This window comes from Protopterus annectens, chromosome 12.part0 (genome assembly GCF_019279795.1).
Source record: "Protopterus annectens isolate FY-2018-M chromosome 12.part0, PAN1.0, whole genome shotgun sequence".
Taxonomy (NCBI): domain Eukaryota; kingdom Metazoa; phylum Chordata; order Ceratodontiformes; family Protopteridae; genus Protopterus; species Protopterus annectens.
The window spans coordinates 1,527,631,437-1,527,651,488 of NC_056746.1; the positions used below are offsets into that span (position 1 = coordinate 1,527,631,437).

Sequence of the window (20,052 nt, forward strand, 5' to 3'; positions counted from 1 at the left end):
TACCTTTGCTTAGTTTTTGAGTCTTAGCCAGAACTAGAATTTGAAGTCTGAAACATCTGTGCTGAAACAGTGCACCATGAAGCAATGAATGCTGATAATACATTACAGACTCTTTACTTTGTAGTTGCATTAATCAAGTAATTTATAATGTTATAAGGTAAATGTCTGAACATGAAGTTGATTGGTAATACAGTACTGCATGGGAATGCTGACTTTCTGCCTTTCTTTGTTTTTCTAGTCCATTTGTGCAGCAGTGGCTTTCTTCTATAGCAACTATCTACTTCTCGAGTGGCAGCTTCTGATCTTGGTGATTTTTGGATTCTTTGGAACAATCTCATTTTTCTTTGTGGAATGGAATGCAGCCACTGTTTCCCACAGTTCAGATTTCAGCAACTGTCAGCCGACAAATTAACTTCATTAGGCAAAACAAGAACTTTTATAACCAGTGGTCTACAGGTTGGACCAAAGCATTAACATGCCTGACTTGAAGTTTGTATGGATACCAGTTTTTACTTAGATTGTTGGCAAAAGTTTATGATTGATTTCTAAAACCTACAAGAATACTGCCAAAATTGAAAATAAATGTTATATATTTAACATTATTAAAGTGAGTGGTTACACACTGTGCTTTGTTAGCACTGAAGTCTGTTTGTGGACTAAGGCTGTTCTCTCTTCATAGTAACTCCAATGGGAGAACCCAGTGCTTAATAGTGGAATCAGCCTGATTTTAAGTATAAAATGAATTGGTAATCTTTCTGCAGGGAAGCATATGATAGTTATGCAGTTCTTTTCCTACTGTTAAATAATCTGGACATGCTTCAGTGGTGCCAGAATGTATTAGTTATTTTCTGATGTAAAACGTTTTCAGCTTTATAGTTTTAGTTTTTATTCATTGGTCTTTGATTCTATTCTGTTTATTCTTTTCAGTCATTTCTGTCAGAGATTTTTTATATTTCTTATTACATAATTGTGAGTATTTTCAGGTTTCTGACCTTTGACATAGCAATTCAGAGTGCCCTTGTGGCAAATTCCTCTAAAACAAACATCAAAGTTGTCTTCTCTGTATAGGAGCCTTCCATGACACTAAATGGGGTATTTTCTTTAGGGGGCAGTATGACTCTGCCAGGAGTGGCAGTAGGAGCACCACTGCCAGAAGAGAGGGGAAATTATAGTGACTTGAATTTTTTGGAGAATATGTCATCCTTACTTCATACAATAATGGAGATGTAGGTTCTTTTGGGGAGTTTTACTCTTGCTTTCCCACCGTTGCAGTCTTGGAGCCTGAGTGCTGTCCTCTGGCCATGGGGTTAGTCTTCCCTCCTTGGAAGCCTAAATATGTCTTCTCCTTGGCTATGTCTTCAGCTATCCAGAGAGCACTGCAGGTGCCTACTACCACTCCCCATTTGTTGCCTTAAAATCAGTTGTACACTTACCAACACCATGGAGATGAGGTGCCATCAAACTGTTATCTGTTTGCTCTCTGTGGATGTTAGAACCCAGATAATTCAAGAATGACTGTAGATCTTTGAATTCTCATTTAGAAATCAACTCCTCAGACATCTGTCCCACTAATACCAATTCCACTGCCAATGTCACTTACACATCTGTCAGTGCCACTTGTGTCAGTCATGCAATTTTCTCATTTACGGACTTAAGTCCTTCTAGCTTCTGTATGGATTGCATTGGTCCCTAGGCATATGGCTTACTGGCATTGGCTGTTTAAAGACACTTTTTTCATAGTTGCCCTCATCCTTTTCATAGTTCCAGCATGCCATGCAAGGAATTACTTCACTGCCCTTCTGTTTCTGTGGTACAGATATGCTACAGCCATGGTCTGTACTTTTCAGAGAACTGTACCCTCCATATATGTCTCTGTTCTAGCAAGCTGGTACCCCTGTTCTGCTACATATCTCCAACTACTCCCATATGAAATTCTCACTGCTTACCAGATAGTTTGCCCATGTTCTCCTCCGGCAGCATTCTGTGTATCAAATTCAGTTCCACAGAAAAAGACCATATCATATCATTCTGTACCCACTTTCATTAAGGGATCGAATAGAGGAGCCTGGCTGGAACAACTCGCATCAACCTCCTCCTCCTCAGTACTAATGAAAACATCTCACTGTATTTTTCATATGACCCACACATGTAGATTGACTAGAGACATATAAAATTAGAACAGGCTTAAAAATTCATTAGGGATGAAGCTCAAACTCCAGGTTATATTGAATTTCCATTGGAATTTTATAAATGAGATGTGACAGTTTCGCAAAGGAATATTTCCCCCTCGGTGTCAGTGGTACATATAGGAGTGATTTCCAGCAATAAGGGTGATGCAACAAACAGGAAAAACTATAGCTTCCTCTCCTTATATCTAGTGGAGGAACTAAAATATTTCCCATAGTATTAGCCAGAAGGTTGGACAAATGCCTAACAAGTCTGTTAGTTCTGGGTTACAAATGATTTGTATGAGAGTGTCAGATATTAAGTAAGTAGGGGGGGGGGGATCTTTCTTCATTTTTTCAAAAGCAGGAAAATAACCATGAGGTGGAAATTGTACTCTCTGACATTCAGTTACTTATTATTCTCTAGAATAGAACTTTTGTGATTAATGCTTGAAAGAAGAGGTTTTGGAGTCACATTTTTTTAACTGGATTAAAATTGTTGATCCTAACCATAGGTTCACTGCACAACTCAATGGAGGGAGTTCTGTGTTGGGCCAAACTGAGAGGAATGAGACAGAGATGCCCCCCCCCCCCCACCTGTCTTTTGGTCTGTTTTTGTTAGTAATGGAAGAGCTTCTAAGGTAAGACAGCTTGTCTTGGTTAGAAAAGAGTTAAAAAAAAAAGTATGAGAAAATAGTATAGATGTTTGCAGGCCATTGCATTGTAATGGGAGAAGACATTAAAGAAGTAATTGGCCCTATAGTAGCTCTGTTTAAAGAATTGTGGTAGGGTTTCTAATCTGAAATGTCATTAGAGTAAAAATTATCAAAGTTGGGCAAAATCGTGAAAGGAAAGGCAAGAAAAAATATAAAGGTTTCAGATTTCTCAAATATATATAGGACTTGCAGAATACTAGAAGAATAAATGCAGTACAAGGTATGGCTCTGAAAAGGACAGAGCCAAGATGGTCGATATACAACAACAAATGAGAGGAGCTGTGCAGTTATGGTGGATTATTTAGAGAAAGTGACATGGATTTAATCAAAAACTGGACTAGTTAACTCAAGACTAACGTCTGGAACTGAAGTACTTGGAAAACTAACAGAAGAAGAAAATTCCAGTCAAATACTTTTTCATATTCTCAGTATTGGAAAAGACTACAAAATTAGATCTTTACTGCAGGGGGAAATGTACTTAAATAATTTCAGCAGGTGTTATCCTCACTGCAGGAACTTATCTTCAAAATTGATCATTTTCACTCAAAATCAGAGAAATTACAAGAAAATAGTATTCAACAGATTAAGATTATGAAATCCATGATATAAAATCAAAACTGTCAATAGAAACAGCATTGAATGATATGGATGAAAGATGACAGAGGAAGAGTTACAGAGTTCCTTATGAAACAAAGCAGCTAATTACTCAATAACCTGATAGACCTGGAAATAGAGGCGGCATAACCTAAAAATGTTTCATATTTCCTGATAAGTCAGAGACAGATGATATGGTTGTGTTCTTGTCTGTATCAATGCCACAGTTACTAAATTTACAAGAAGGCTTCTCCTATAGAATTGAAAGGTCAGTAGATAAACCCATCCCCATAAAACTGAAAGAATTAGTTCTGAAAATTTCATGGATAAAGTCTCCCTTAAGTAGAGGCCAGTGCTGTATAAGAATCAATAATAATTATGCATCTAAAAACTTAGAAACGAGGAAAGAATTTTGGCCAATAAAAACTTTAAAACAAAATAATACTAAGGCGTAGCTATCGAATCTTACAAGGCTGCAAGTTTTTCATTATACTATAGATAGAATATTTCAATACAGTAGAGAAAGCAAGAAACTTTATTTCATACCACAGCATTACAACTTCCCAGAAGAATGTGGTCTTTTCAACAAGAACATTAAAAAACTTTCCTGAGAAAAACAATGAAAATGGAGCAACTGATGAACAGAAAACTCATCCAGGCCACAATAATACAGTAAAAGAAAAGAAAAAATATGTGACTCTAATATAATGGGATATTGAAATAATGTAGCATTATTTTGTTTACTGTGTTTACTTTATAATATAATTAACCATATATATATTTCAAATGTTTTTAATTGAACGTTTTATCACAGCTAAATTAATAAGAATACATGTCCTCATTCATTAGGTAACATTTGTAAAATGTTTAAGTTTGTACTGTTAATATTATTTTCTAACATATGTAGTCTTTGTATATTATAGTGCATGGGTTACTGAGAATAGAAACAATACAGAATAGGATGTTAATACATTAGTCACTCAGTTATTACTTTTATTATTATTTGTTTAAAAATAATTCCTAACTCTTTGATAACTGGCTATGTAATACATGTAGAATAATTGACATCAGCAGTACAACAGGTAGCACACACACGTGTGGTTTAGAAGGCTGTCAGTTCTGTTCCCACACCTGGTAGAATGATAGTTGACACTGCAGTGCAACATAAGGGGGTGTTCCACTCCTGAGTGTGTCATCCTTTGGATGAGAAATTGAAACGAGACTCTATCTGCTTAAGCTGGTGGTAGATCAGCTGGATGAGAAACATCCCATGGCACCTATTGAAAGCAGTAGGGGAAGTATCCCGATGCCCTGGACAAATTTCCCTTAGTAGTAAAAATGGTACCTTGGGTTTCCCCTGAAAAGACACCACTAACCTAGTGGGACCAGCCCAGTCAACAAAGGATTAAATAACTAAAATAAAATACAATAAATATATTTTACTAACTGTTCTTGCCAAGGGCTCCAGTGGTAGGCTGGTTGTTTCCCTCTTTGTGCTGAGTGAATAATTCTGTGCAACAGAAAGATGCACTTTATAGCTGATATAAAGTTGGTAGGGTTGATCCTTTGCTGCGGTTGTTGTTTGGAGTAGTTAAAATGGAAACATTTTATTTATTTATTTTTTTCAAACAGATGATGAACCATTGCATGAAAAACAAAATGCAATCAATAGTTAACATTACACACAACATGCTAACAAGACGTACTCATGTAATCTAACGGATTCTGGTCTAGCTCTGAAATAGAACAATTAAAAAGAACAAAAAACAATCTCAGTAGAAATATAAAATAAACGATAGTTTCATTTTAATATTAATATGAATTGTAGTGGCAATACAGTAGGCTTTTGGGGAACTGATGATTCTTTAAGTGTTGGGAGCATGTTTAGTGATGAGCCTCCGAGATTGTATGGGAAGGAGATAAATAGCTCCATGTGTGATCCTTGCACATTTAATGGACACCACCCTTATTTACATGTACTAATTCCACAGTTACACAAAGTGAAAAGAAAGTATAAAGCTATACACGACACATCTGTCTCACTTCGGCCATCCTGCATGTTAAGTTGCGTTGTCATACTAGCAAATGTTGATTTTAACAAATTGGGTCAGGTAGTTAAAATGTGAATAACTGTCTGTCAGTCAGTTACAGGGATGTCCTTTCTCATAGTATTATTATAATTTAACAGTTTTAGTGGCACCAAAACAATGTTCAGAATGTTTCTAGTAGAGAACAAGTCCTGAAAGGGTCTTCACATGCCCTTTAGTGCTTGTTCTGAAAACTGATATTTAGACCACTATTGACGCACTGGCACTTTTGAGATGTGGAGTGTCATACCTCTTAAAACCAACATGTATCCTTGCATTCTGGGATATTTTCTGAAAGATCAATTGGGGCATATGGGACAGTTAGAGATGGATGTTTCGTGATCAATGAGATGTTTGAAAGGGTACAAACAGCGGTATTATCAATGAAAGGTCTTCTTTTAACTGATATTAGCAGTAGCACATACAGTCTTTATGTCAGTACTATAATACATTATAACACATGTAAATTCAAAATGATTTTTAACCCTAACATTTTACAAACAAGTTGCTGTATTTTGAAACTAAATTTTGTTAAACAGACATGAGCTTCCAGATGACAGCAAGAAGGTCCTCTGTGTGTACTTGTGCACATAGATCTCTACAGAGATGTGAAAAATTATGCTTAATTTATAATTAACAGTATAATTAACATCTTTCAAGATATACAGCTTACATTAAAATTATAAGTAGCAGTTTTGTTTGACATCTTTTGGGGTTTTGCTTGAAAACAAGTGGTGGTTTGTGGGTCTCTTGTCTTTAGAAATATGTTGCACATGCAACATATCTTCATAACTACAAGCAAACAGAAATTTTTCTAGTTTAGTTCACTTTAAGTGGTCATTAACAAACATATCCCTAATGGCAAGTAGCTTTCCCAGTTTTGGAATTAGGAATGCAAAATGTAAAAATCTGAATAGCTAGTGACAAACAATGAATATTTCCACTGTAGGGCATTCTGAATTGACAATCTTGGTACCTTTTTGTTACTTATATCTTGCCATTTTGAGTACTGTCTCTTTATTGATAATTTGACATTTTACTTGGTTGGTAAGCTAGTCCCAGGGAAGTGTGGTCATCATGGGGAGCTATGAGTGTTGACTGGGAGAAATACAGGAGGAGGGCAGTAAGCTAGAACAGGTTAATTATGCTTTGCATGCCTAAATTTCACTATGATTGTAGTGGTTATTTTACAATACTTTTATGTTTAATCTCATTAGTCCTTTTGTTATGAACTATTGAAACCACTAATTTGCTCAGTGTTTACTTAAAGTAATATGTCAATAAAAATATGTTGTGGTGCAAGATTTTTAAAATGAACTACTATTAACTAATATAAATAACCATACATACTGTAAGCAGATAAAGTATCTTATTTTCAAGAGGTGTTATGGGTAGGGAATGTACTGGTATACTGAAACAATAAATTAATGTATGAAAGAAGGTATGTAACTTTCAACAACTGGCTATTTTATGACCATCAAGTCACGTGTAAAATTGAAACAATATAATAGTGCAAAACTAGTTAGCTAATGAGGGGTGGAATAAATAAGAAGTATGAGGTCATAAGAGATCATACAGTTATCATAAGTCAGTGGATGAAAAAATGTAGTGTCCTTATTGAAATAAAGAAGGTAAAAGACAGGAAAGACTTGACTATGACGTAAAGGAATAAATGTGTATTTAAACTGCATTGAGCATAAAAATGTATATAAATAAGAAGTTATATGGGAAGTAGCAATTCACATCTATTTTAGTAAGACTTTTGCAACTTTTTTTCCCCAAGAATTATAAATCAACTGTAGGTGCTTGCTCCTTTATTGTAGTACAGAACTGAGTCTATCTTCTTGGCCTGACATCTGTTAGACTGTAGTTTGATTAGTTTATCCTAATTAAGTTAGGAATTATGATAGATTCTTTAGAAGTTCTTTTTATAAATTGGTTATCATAAAATGTTTGGGGAAAAACTTGTTTGGATGCATGTAAATATAAAAAGATTTAACAACTAAATAAATCATAACTGTTGACTATTAAAAGGAGAGATACTCTGTTCCTCAAAATCTGCTGAGTTATTTACTGTTATTATTTGTGTCTATTCTATTCTATGAACTTGACATTTTTTTCCTTGAATATTAATAGTCTAATATTAAGAGAAGTAAAATGCTTACTTATATTAATATCAACAAAGAACAATTGATCTGCATACAAGAAACGCATATTAGTGAGTCAAATAAAGAGAGGATTAACTTTTCTCAGTATGTGCACAATTTTCATTTAAGAGTAAGAGAAGAGGGGTTTTGAACTTGTGGATGAGAAATCTAATTATGCCCAAAATTCTGTTAAAAAAAACAGCAACAATATGGTATGTTTTCATCGGTGAGTCTACAGGTTGTGAACCTTGGTTGAGAGATACTGGTTTCCTGGTATGAGTGTCAGGTTAGCAAGGAAGCATCTTGATTGAATACTTAACATGAAAGGGAGTATAATCATAGGAAGGAATTTCAATTCTATTGTTTTGCAATCAAAAACTAGTGCTGTTATAGAGTCTAGAATATCAGTTATGATGAAAGCCCTCAGAAATGAGATGCAAATGTGAACCCTGAAAGACTTCTCTGTACTAAAGGAAGCTGATTCTCTAATTTACTGTCATTATTCGCATGCATGTGGCGCACAATCAAGAAAATGCAAGATTATTTCACACAATCTCTTAAGATTTAAAAAAAATTCTGTCGTATGTCAGATCATAATGCCTTAACACCTACACTGTCAACACTATAAAAATAGCTTTATCATCAAGAATACCATCTTTTAAAACTAAGCAAGATAGTTTCAAATCATGGCTTTTAATGAAATAGACAACTTTTTGGAGAAAATAAACCATAATTAAGTGTACTCACCAATGACCTGGGACTCATTAAAATATGCATTTATGGTAGGGTAGTGTCTTGGTAGAAAATGGAAAAACAAACAGTAGGAAAATTAATTATTGGATCTACAGAACAAACACACACTTTAAAGGGAATTTCAAAAAAAAAAATCTTTACTGACACTAATGCAAGTTTTGGACTCTTACTATAAAAATCTACTTACATAAAATATTTATTGAAATTCAAATGCTCAAATGTCTCCTTCATTGAAATGTTTTAGTCACACCAGTCTTGAAAGCAAATAATGATCCCATAGTCTGTGCTGCACGTAAAAACGTATCACTATTAAATATTGACTACAAAATATTTATCTATTATGGCAAATAGAAAGAAGCTTGTTTTATTTCCAAAAGATAAGCTCCAGTCAACAATAAAAGATATTAACTGTAATACATGCACTAAACAACAACAAACAGGAATTAGCCCCAATAAGTTTGACATAAAACTTTGATGTTTTTAGTTGGGGTTACTTTACTGAAAAGGTTGGCTTACAATGATTTTCTGCAAAATTTTAGTTCATTAAGAATATTTATCACAATAACAAAGCACGTGAAATTAGGCTCATATTTTTCTGAATCTTAAGAGGCACAAAGTGAGGACGCCACCTTCACTTCTATTATTTGCCCTGCCAGTAGAAGTAATGCCATCAGCAGTCAGAATGGATGCAAACATTACAAAAATGGGAAAATATATGTCAAAATTATGCTTTTTACTAATATTATTTTAACACTCACCAAATAGACAAATCAGCAGTAGAAATACAAAGAGTAATTCAGAACTATGAAATGTCTCAGGTCTTATTTAAAATAATAAAAATAAATAAATGAAATAAATGTATGATCTCAAACAATAGTCAGAATCCAAACATGAACATAGAAGATAGTTGTGGGAAAGAAAACAAAAAGTTAGATTACATAGGAATCGTATTAAAAAAACTCATAGGAGTTAACTAGAGGTACAAATTCTAGATGCACTGTAAAAGAAATAGGTCACTATTAGCATGTAGCAAGCAAATGTATATGTTTGAAGAATGATTATAACTTATGAAAACGATTTGGCTGCATGCAATTTACTCCCACTAAATCTCATCTAAATAACATCAATAGAACATTTTTTAAGATTTCTGTTGTGTCCAAGGAAACCTAGAGCAACGTATTTAAACACTGTATTAGAGCATGGAAAACTGGAGGTATTAAATGACCAGATTTAGAAACCAGCAAAAGCAGCATCCTTAACAGTAATACATTGTATCAGTAATAATTATGAAGACAACTGGAAATAATTACACCAGTCCTTATACAATTAAATAAAATGAAGATTTCATTGTTCATGAAAGAAATTAAAAATAACACAGAGCTAATAATATGCAACTATATACAATCTAACATGCATTCACCAATGAAGCAATGTATGTTAATATTTAAAACCATCTGTAAACTATTGCTATGGGTCTTAAAGATAGTAAAAACTGTTTTAGCTTATTTATTCCCCTCTTCATATCAGCGTTATTGTTAATAAGTTCCAGTTTACTGAAAATGTGCGAGTGGGATGAAAGGGTCTTTGTTGTTTGGTACAATTTCTTCCAAGTTAGAGTTTTAAAAATCAACAAACTATGCACAATCTGAATTACTTTTTAAATTTAAATTGTTGTTCGTTGACCCAAGCAATTAAAACTTGTGCTGAAGAATGATTCTGTAAGGTAATAATAAGGATGTTCCCAAAATGCTTGACTACATATGTTAAATGGTATATGATAAGAAATCTTATTCATTTATATTGTCAGACTTGTATAAGATTTTATTAATGTACAAAGAGAAAATAAATGAAAGATTATGGAAATGTATGTTACAGAGTAAAAAAATAATATAACTAACAAAATCAAGGTGCTTGTGCTAAAATCTATTAAACCTACATCAGTAGTGCACTTTTGGAAGATTTTTACATGGAAATATGTACATTAAGTTACCGAAAATACAGGAGGACAGTGCAATGAGTTGCTAGAGATGTAAATTAAACCATAAAGAAGATTATGTATGATTGCATATCAAGGGAATTAAAAAAAAAAAAAAAACAAACAAATATTAATGCACTATATTGTAACCAAATTTATAGTTATATAAATAATGTGAAATGAATTCTCCTGGTGTTGAAATCCAATGGCATAAAGTGTTTATGCATTTCTGAATGGATTAAAAATGTTCAAGAATTTTTACTGACAGTTTTATAATTGCTATTTTTTTATTCTGAAATAAAAGCCAATATCAAAGGGCTCTGGCTGACTAAGTCTGTAGATGACTGCTAGCTAGGATCAGTTATTGAATCCCCAAATGACTTCACCATCCTGGAAGAAGGTTTGTCTCAAATAAATAACTGGTGTCAAAATTATGATCTGTGTTTGTTAGTGTTTCTCGAGGCCTTTGGATCCAGCTTAGCTACTTCTTGAGTGCTCCCACTGACTGTTGAAATGATAGATTTAATCTCTCTGCAGGCATGGAAAGAGCTGGTTGTGGCAGAACCTATTTTGAAGAAACCTGATAAGTTTCTTGTTGCACTGAAGGATCACCAGCATTGGAGCAAAGGCCTGGTGGTGGACACCATAGTAGTAGTGGCCACCACCATAAAAGAGCTGGCCAAACTAAGCTAATCTGTCCACCCCCCCAACAGGTAATCTAGGGCACTGGACAGGTTTAGGAAGAGAACTTATGCTTCAGCTACCTTTGCTTTAAGGGTGCTGAATTATCTGACACACTTGACAAGATTTCAGAGAGATTTGACTAAGGAGCTGTCCAAATCTTTCTCTGGGTCCATTGCCAAGTACAAGAAAACTGTGGATTCACAGCTGGCTATCCTACAATCTCTATCAAATGCATCCATGCACCTGATATCTAACAGGGGTCTGAGGGTGTTTCAAGAGACCAAACGAAGCACCAACAACCATAGAAATAAATAGAAATTCTCCGGCACAATAAAGGCAATCCCTCTGATGTAAATGTTAGAATTGTAGAAGTTTAATGCTTTATCCACAAATTCAGCACATACGAAAAATATCAATATCCATTATAGAACAGTTAAGTTACTTAGTAACTTAACTGTTCTATGGTATGGAGTGTTGATTCGTATTTTTTCTTCGTATGTGCTGAATTTGGTGGATTAAAGCATTTAAAACTTTCGAGTTGCCTGCCAGTTTCTAACTTACATTGTAAGGACATTTTACATCAGAGGGATTGCCTTTATTGTGCCGGAGAATTTCTATTTATTTCTATGGGTGTTTCAAGAGACACAAGCACAGTCATTACCATAAGGAGATATGCTTGGATGCACTTGTGTGACTTTTCAGAACCTTTCAAGACTTCCTTTATCAATGCCTCTTTCACAACTCAAGGACATGCTTTGTAGAAGTGAACAAGATGGGAAAACTCTTTCTGCCATAGGGATATAGTACCCCCCCCCCCCCAGAGGTCCTTCTCTCGAAAACAGAAGGGATTAAGAAGATATGTTCTGGAAGTCCCAAGGGTTTTTCCTGGACACTCTACCCCCCCCCCCCAGAGGTCCTTATGTAGAAATCATAAGGGGGTTAAGAGGCTGTGGTTCTGGAGGTTCCAAGGGTTTTCCTGGAGACTCTTGGAGATATGTCTCCTGATGCAGAGGAGGGAATTCTAACAGAGGACATCACCCATGAGTCAGAGGATGCCTGCATAACCAAGGCTTCAGGGGTCCTCTTTCTGAGAGGCTTTATCAGCACTCCCGAACAGTTGCCTGGCTGCAGTACTCTGGAAGCAGTCCAGGGGTGTTTGTGTCTGCACTTAGAGGCCTGGACATCTATCACTGAAGATATCTGGGTATAAAGAATCATAAAAAGAAGCTATTTCATTCCCTTTCATTACCTCTCTCCTGTTTGGTGATGTGGACTTCAATCATCCTACTCGGTCTGTCAAACACAAAGTTCTGGATGGTCACAGTACAGTCAGTCATTCTCCTTTTGAGGAAGGATGATTGGATGTGCTGGATAGAGCTTTACGATGCATAACACAACATTATGATGGACAGGCAGTCCAGAAGGTTTATCCACTTCTTGGTGGGAGCCCATCATTTTTAGTCCTGCCCTTTGGTCTCACCACAGCCGCCATGGTTGTTTATCAAGTGTATGGCAGTGGTAGCAGTTCATCTCAGACTGCAAGGGTTCTGGGTGTTCTCATATCTAGACTATTTTCTCATTACTGATCCTACTAGGTCTCTTCTCATTTGAGCCAGAGATGGTCTGCTCCATCTTTGCTATCAGCTGGGGATCACAGTAAATCAGGGCAAGTCTTAGTTTCTTCCAGTTCAGATTTTGGAATTCATAGGTGCCTATCTAGATAAAACAACCAAAATAGCAAATCTGCCAGACCGCAGGTTGTCCACCCTGCAAAACCAGGCACTAAAGGTTCTCTCCTGTCCCATGCCACCAGCCATATTGGTTCTCCAGCTTTTGGGTTTGACCGCCTTAATCACACTTGTACATTTAAGCCAGATATTACATGAGAGTTATACAGTGGACAGTTGCAGTACAATGGTCCATCAGGTACCAACCTATGAGTTTTTGGATTCAACTGACAACCATTTGCAGGACATATATAATAAGGTGGATTCAGTCTCTCAAAGTATCTCAAGGCTGGCCATTTGTATTCCCCACCCCACAGACCACTGTGACCATAGGTGCTTCCCAGTTAGCGTGGAAGCATTACATAGGAAGGGCAGTTAGACATGTGGTCTCCCTCAGAGGCTAGTCTCCACATCAGTGTTGTAGACATGAGGGTAGTTCTGCTAGCATTGCAGACCTTCCAGGACATCCTCCTTGTGGGGATGATTTCTATCCAGATGGACAACATGTCAGTTGTCTAATACATCAACAAACAAGGGGGAACCCATTACTACTACTTATGATGAGAAGCAATCATAGTGTGGCACTTGGAGGTATCTTCTGATCCCTTTCTGGTGGCAGTGCATATGCCAGTGAAGTCCAGTGTTCTGACAGGTTAAGCAGGTGTAGTCTTCTACCTCATGAGTGGTCCCTCAACTCAACAGTGGCAGAACAGATTTTTGTCAATGGGGCTGGCAATGCTGTAATCTTTTTGCCTTTCCCACAAGATGAAGTGCAGCAGGTTCTTTGCCCTGATCCCTATATGGGTGAGAGTCACTAAGAGATGCTCTGATGCATGTTTGGCCTCCTGGTCTCTGTTCCTTTCCTCCTACAACCTGATTTCAAAGTTCCTGCAGATAACATCAGAGAGGACAGTCACCCTCATCCTCATTACCTAGTTCTAGCCTCGTCAGGTTTAGTTTCCCTTTCTCTGGCCTCAGTTCATTCACCCTCCCTGGATGCTGGATCCTGATCAAGGTCTCAACTTTCACCCTTCCAGCACACCTCAGCCAGACATTCAGGCCTTCAAGTTAACTGCTTGGTTTCTCCACTTCTAATGATGGTGACTCAGTTCAGGCTGTCTTCCCCAGTAATCCACATTCTTACTTCCTCCCAAAGACCATCTACCAGGTGAATTAAAAGCAAGTGGAAGAGATTTTCTGTTTGGGCCTTCCAAAGGGCTCTGCATCTATTTTTGGCTTCTCTTCATGTGGTCTTAGAATTTTGAGCATTCATTTTCCATACTGGGGCCAGTTATTCTACAGTTAGGGTCCAGTTAATGGCTGTTTCCAATTTACATGTTGGGGAATATTTTGCTACATTTGCTTATTGTTAGACTTGTCAAAGCTTTTGTAAGAGTTGCCTTCTTCTTAGACACCCTGTTAAGTTTCCTACTCCCTCTGGGGATATGACCGTTCTGCTTTAGGCCTTCAACCTGCCTCCCCTTGAACCTGCCACCAGGGTGGATATCAAATTTTTGACTTGGAAGAAGATTTTTCTATTGGCAATAACTTTAACACAGAGAGTACTGGAGTTGCAGATCCTGTACTGCAAGCCACGTTACATCATTTTCCACAAAGATAGGGTGTCCCTCAGAACTAATCCATCCTTTGTCCTCATGGAAGCATCAGAAACCTCACTGAACCAATGCATCGATCTACCAGTATTCTTTCCTGGTTTTTCCAGTAAAGGGGAATATATGCTGCACTTGCTGGATGTACATCGTGAACTCCATTTCTACCTTCATTGTACCAAATCATTTAGGAAGACAGATCAACTATTTGTCTCTCTTTCTAAAGTGAAGATGGACCAAAGGGTTTCTAAAGTTTTCTTAGCCAGATGGTTATCTGATTGTATTTCTCATGTTTCTAAAGAAAGAGACTTGATCCTGCCTAAACCAGAGTTCATTCAACTAGATCTGTCTCAACTTTCTCAGCCTTCTTTTCTAGGGTGTCAGTAGATGACATTTGTGCAGCGATTGTTCCAATGTTCATATGTTTATTTCTCATAATAAGCTGGATTTGATCTCCAGGATAGCCTCTGGTTTAGCTGTCACCCAGAATATCCTACTGTGAGACCACCCCAAGGTCTAAGTACCTGGGGACTCTCTCTCATCCACTGAGGAATTTATAGAAGAGACAACATCTGATACAAATGTGCGCTTACCATAACAATAGATCTGTGTTTTCTGTTTCTGTCCTTTCTCAACTTGATGCCCTCCATCCCCCTTCCATTCTATGGAAGATAATTCCCTTGGTTTCTGGTATGACACTATGTTCTGCCCCCTGAGTAATGTCTTACACTCTTTTAGCTTCAGAGCAGTACCCCTTCAGGGATCTCTGGTTTGTCAGGACTATCTATCTATGTGTTTTGCTTTGTCTAGGAGTTGCAGGCAGACTTGTTCTGAGGTAATTTTAGGGACAACAGGGGATTATGGGTAAGAGGAGGAGTCCAAGTTATGGATCCTAAAGTCTGGAGTGGCTGAAGTCAGATCACAGGTTGAATCCAATGACCCGTCAGTTGAGGAAGAGCAGAAGCAGACAACACAGATTTATCATTATGGTAAGTGCATAACATTTGTTTACACTCACCATAACAACTATTCCAGGCAGGGTCAATACCCACTCTGCCAGGCACTTGGCTTCATCTATGGATTTTTGCAAAGCATGGAGTCTAGAAGTATTCAAAAATCTGCTTGCAAAGCACTATAAGCTTGATTCCTTTTGTAGGTGCAGGTCAGACTTTGCAAGGACAATTCTCCAGGGGCTCCTGGATTCATGGGATCATATGAGGTTACTAGGCTATTGACTCTGAGATCCTTGTAAGTCTAGCCAAGAGGTTAGCCCATGTTTAGACAAGTCAGCAGCCAGAGCCCCTGTCCAGCAGGGACACAGGTGGAATCACAGGAGTGTATTTTCTGTTTCCCATCCAGTTATGCAGGTTGCACTTAAACAGGGATAATGAGGTACTCTGCTTGACATGGGGAGGGAGTCTATTCCACAGATGGGGGTGTCTCTGGGACACATCTGTCCCACCAAGTCCTATTGATATCACAGTCTAGGTTGAGGTTGTGTGCGCGGGTTGCTTGAGTGGAGCTTGACTTGCGGATATGCAGCAGTACCATCAAGGCAGAGTCTGAGATTGCTTTCTATGCGAGACATAGGTCACCTCTGAGGAGTCTGTATGAAACTGAGTAGAGGGACAGGACTTTTAGCCTATCTGTGTAGGGTAGGTGTTTGAGCCCCTAGAGTCTCCTGGTGAGAAACCTCTGTGGTCTGTCCAACTGCTACATGTGCTTTGCGAAGTACATGCTGTAGGGGGCATTGTACTCAATCATTGGCCATATAAGGGAAGAATACAGGGATCTTATGACCTCTTTGTCCCTGGATGAGATACCCTTACTTATGAGTTGGGCCATGTAGAAAGCTTTCCGTATAATGGAAGCAACATGGTAGTCAAAAAGTTCGGTTGCTATCAACCTGGGTGCCCAAATCCCTCACTGCTGATTGTGTACTTAGGACGTTTTTGTTAGTGATAATATGTGGGGATATCACTATCCTCAAAGGTGATGATGATTCATTTTTTTGCTTTCAACTTGAGGTCATGTTTCTGGCATGTTATTTGTTTGGGTGAGACCCTCTTGGAGGACGTCCACATCACTTGGGGAATTGATGACTGTGCCCAGTTTGCAGTCATCTGCAAACTTGGTCAGCCATAGCCCACTGGTTTTGTCCTGCACCTCAGAGAAGTATATTCCGGATAACAGAGGCAACCGATCTTTGGGGTACACCGCTCGTTATGGGTCTACTGCTTGAGGTGGCTTCCCCTATTGTGATTAGGTGGGTTCTATCAGTGAGTCAGTTTGCTACCCATCTGGTAACATATGGATTGATGCCTAGTTGTGTGAGTTTATCTACTACGCCAGAGTGAGGAATAGTGTTGAAGGCTTTGGCCAGGTCAAGGTAGGCGGTGTGCACCATATTCCCATCGTCCATGGTTTTGATGACTGTCTCAAAGACGTCTACCAAATTTAACAGACATGACCTCCTCTTGACAAAGAAAAACTGTGTGGGGTCAAGTGTTTGGAGGTTGCCAATGTCCCTGTTAATGAGGTCCATGATAATCTGTTCCACGGCCTTGCAGATCAGGCTACTAAGGCTGATGTGTCTATAATTTCCTGGATCAGGGGATGCTCCACATTTGTGTAAAGGGATGACAGTGGCTGTCATCCTTTCAGCTGGGACAAAGCCGGTACTCAGGCTTTGGTTGAATATGGTGCCTAATGGTACTGCAAGTTCATACCTGGGTTCATGTAGGATGCAGCCTGGGATGTTATCAGGTCCCGTGGAGGCTGTATTTTTTGCCTTTGAGAGGGCAGTGATGACCTGTTCCCTAGAGATAAGGGGTGGGGCAGGTACTAAGGATGTCCTAATTTACTGAGGGGGGGGCAGAGGGGAGAAGTGTTTGCTGAATCTGTCAGTCACAGTACATTGGCTATATCTACAGCATTTGTGTATGTGCTGCCTTTGACCAGATTGCGGACATATGTGAAGAAAGCCTTTTGATTGTCTCTAGTAGATGTGGCCAATTTGGGCTCAAAGTTGGCTTTAGAGGATTTCACTAGTGCCTCTTATTTGCTTGTTCAGGCTAAGGCGAGATTGCTTCCAATTGGGCACCTGCTCCTTCTTGGTCCTGGTCAGCAATTTTTCCTTTTGTTATATAGTTTATTTATTGCAGATGTCCACCAGACAGGTTTACTCTTCCTTGTGGAGGATGATTTTGTCCCGTCAGGTATTCCTGATTCCATGCAGCTATACAAATGCTTGTATAGTACATCCGTGTAGATTTGGACACTGGTGCCAGTTCCTACAGTGGGATTCTTCTCCTTCTACCTCCCAGATGCAGTAAGCAAGGGTGATCTACCTATAGAGCTAAGGCTACTGCAACAGTGATCAGTGTGATGATCATAGTACAGTTGTACAAGTCAACTTGCCATAGCAGTAAATTTTTGAATGATAACTGCTACATTTGCTACTCCACCCCCGTTGTTTCTTCATGTGTTTTTTTATGCCACGATCTGCACATTTATTTATTTTTTTGTTCCTAGCATTGTCTTTTCACCTTCCCTCTCTTTGTTGGCAGGAAAGCTCTGAAAAGCTTGGTGCCCAAAGTTGTCTTTTAAGCCACTCATCTCAAGCTGCCTGACAGTTTGTGTATGTGGAAGGTGCCCTGAAGTTTTGGAAGCAGGCCATCTATTGTATCCCTGGTAGGATATGACACATATAGCTAAGACTACTGCAGTAGTGATCACTCAGACTACTGTTATGGTAAGTTTACTTACACATTTGTACTTTCTTCTCCTTAGTGTATACCTTTCAAAATTTGCTTGAAAAAACTAAGAACACCCCAACCAGATATTGCATTGCCTTGCCTTCTGCAGCCCTTAAGAATTGACAGTCCTTAAATGTCAGCTGCCTACCCTTCAGAGAGTCACAAGTTCTGGTTAGGTATGGAACATGAGCTTCTGTGTTCTCTACATTGTTCTTGAGGGGGCCAAACTGTCTTATGCAGATAACATTGTTTACAAAAAGTCTTCCCTGAGGTGACCATCTGTAAAAGACATGCCTGATGGTGATCTCAAAGAGAAGCTTAAGGAGCAGTTTTCTACTACACAAGCATTTACCTACCTGGTGAATCAGTTTTATATGATGATATGAATGGTCTGATCTAGGTGGCAGGAACTAGTATCAATTATGACAAAAGTTTTGGCTCTATCCCATTCCCTTTGCTAAAAATGCAAAGTATTCCTTTATTTAATTTCCCTTCAAGAGTCTCCTTCTTTTGAACCAGGGGCTGATGAAGCTGCAAAGTCTGTGAAGGAGAAAGGTCAAACCCTTCTCTACTGGTGTCAAATTTATTTTTCTGTGACTATCTTTTTTGAGATTGCAGAGGGGCCATTTAAGACCTCTGTTCCCCTGGAACATGCAGTGTCCTCAGTTTGACAACTAACAGCAAAACCAGCAACCCATCATATTTGTATTCTAAAAAGTCATTGGTACAAATGATTAGGGATTTCATGATGGCCATTTGTAGCTACAAGACAGTAAGCATCAATTCTGAGTCCCAAGATGATCACTCCAGGATGGAATTTGGAGGAGGGGAGCAAGTTCTCCCTTCAAGCATTCAGCACTCATTGTGTGGCAGACAGAAATAGTAGGCTTGTGCAGTTTGCATTTTAAGTCCATTTAGCATTCTATCTCCCCTTCATTTGTCTCTGTCTCATCTCCTCTACAGTTCCAATGCCTTTCTGAATGTCACCATAGATTTGCTCTTCCATACCCATTCAAGGGGTGTATTCTATTGGTTCACCGTTCTTTCCATGAAGAAGTTCTTTTGCATATCCAAAGAGCAGTTGGCCTGTACAAGCTGCTGCCTGTCCTTGTCTTTCACTTCCCTTTCCTTCCAGTTTAGGATGACCCCCTTCATATTTTCTTGACTTGATCTTTTAAACCTTTTATCATGTTCCCTAATCTCTTCTGGACACGTGAGAAGATGTGTAGCTTTACACTGCATTTGCTTGATAGCCGAAGCAGACAATAAGTGTATATAATTTGTCCTTCTAAGTGCATTTTAACACTCTACCAATATTCTCTTCAGTTTCCTACCTTCCTTCTTTTTTCTATTTGCCACATGCCACATTTCTACCTACTCATTCAGCCTCTACAAATCCTTCTCATGACTCTTTTCCCATCTTCTGCTGCTGTAGCTATCTGTGTGTCCTGGGGGAAATAATTTGATCCTGTTTGTTCTCTCAAATATGTCAAATACAAGCACACTGAAGGTTAATGAATCCAGGACAGACCTCTGTAGTATTCCACTTGTCAGTTTTCTAGTTTTGGATACTCTCCCTCATAGTACAACTCTGTGTCTGATCATTCAACAGTGTAGCTGTCCCACTCCTCATCTTTGGTCCTGCCCCCCCCAACCTGCCTAGTTTTTTCTGTCAGCCTCTGTTATTGGATTGAATTAGATGACTTGATGTAGTTCTTTGTCCATATACTGAGGTCTTCCACTGTAAAGTTCAACTGTAGCCAAGTCATAAAACTGAATCACGTTTGACTGGTTGTTCCTTTTAGCCATGAACCCATGTTGGTTTGCTATCATGGA

The 20,052-nt window shown here is 38.2% G+C and overlaps 1 protein-coding gene across 3 annotated transcripts in view; it reads left to right on the forward strand.

Annotated features, from left to right (window-relative positions):
* The window catches only part of MFSD11 (major facilitator superfamily domain containing 11), a 2,028,489-nt gene extending 2,017,791 nt beyond the window's left edge, over positions 1-10,698 (forward strand). For all 3 annotated transcript variants that reach the window (XM_044090491.1, XM_044090492.1, XM_044090493.1), the window contains exon 14: positions 239-10,698. In XM_044090491.1, the coding sequence (XP_043946426.1) occupies positions 239-412 (174 nt within the window). In that variant the 3' untranslated portion in view covers positions 413-10,698. The remainder of the gene's footprint in view (positions 1-238) is intronic.
* The last annotated feature ends 9,354 nt before the right edge of the window (positions 10,699-20,052 follow it).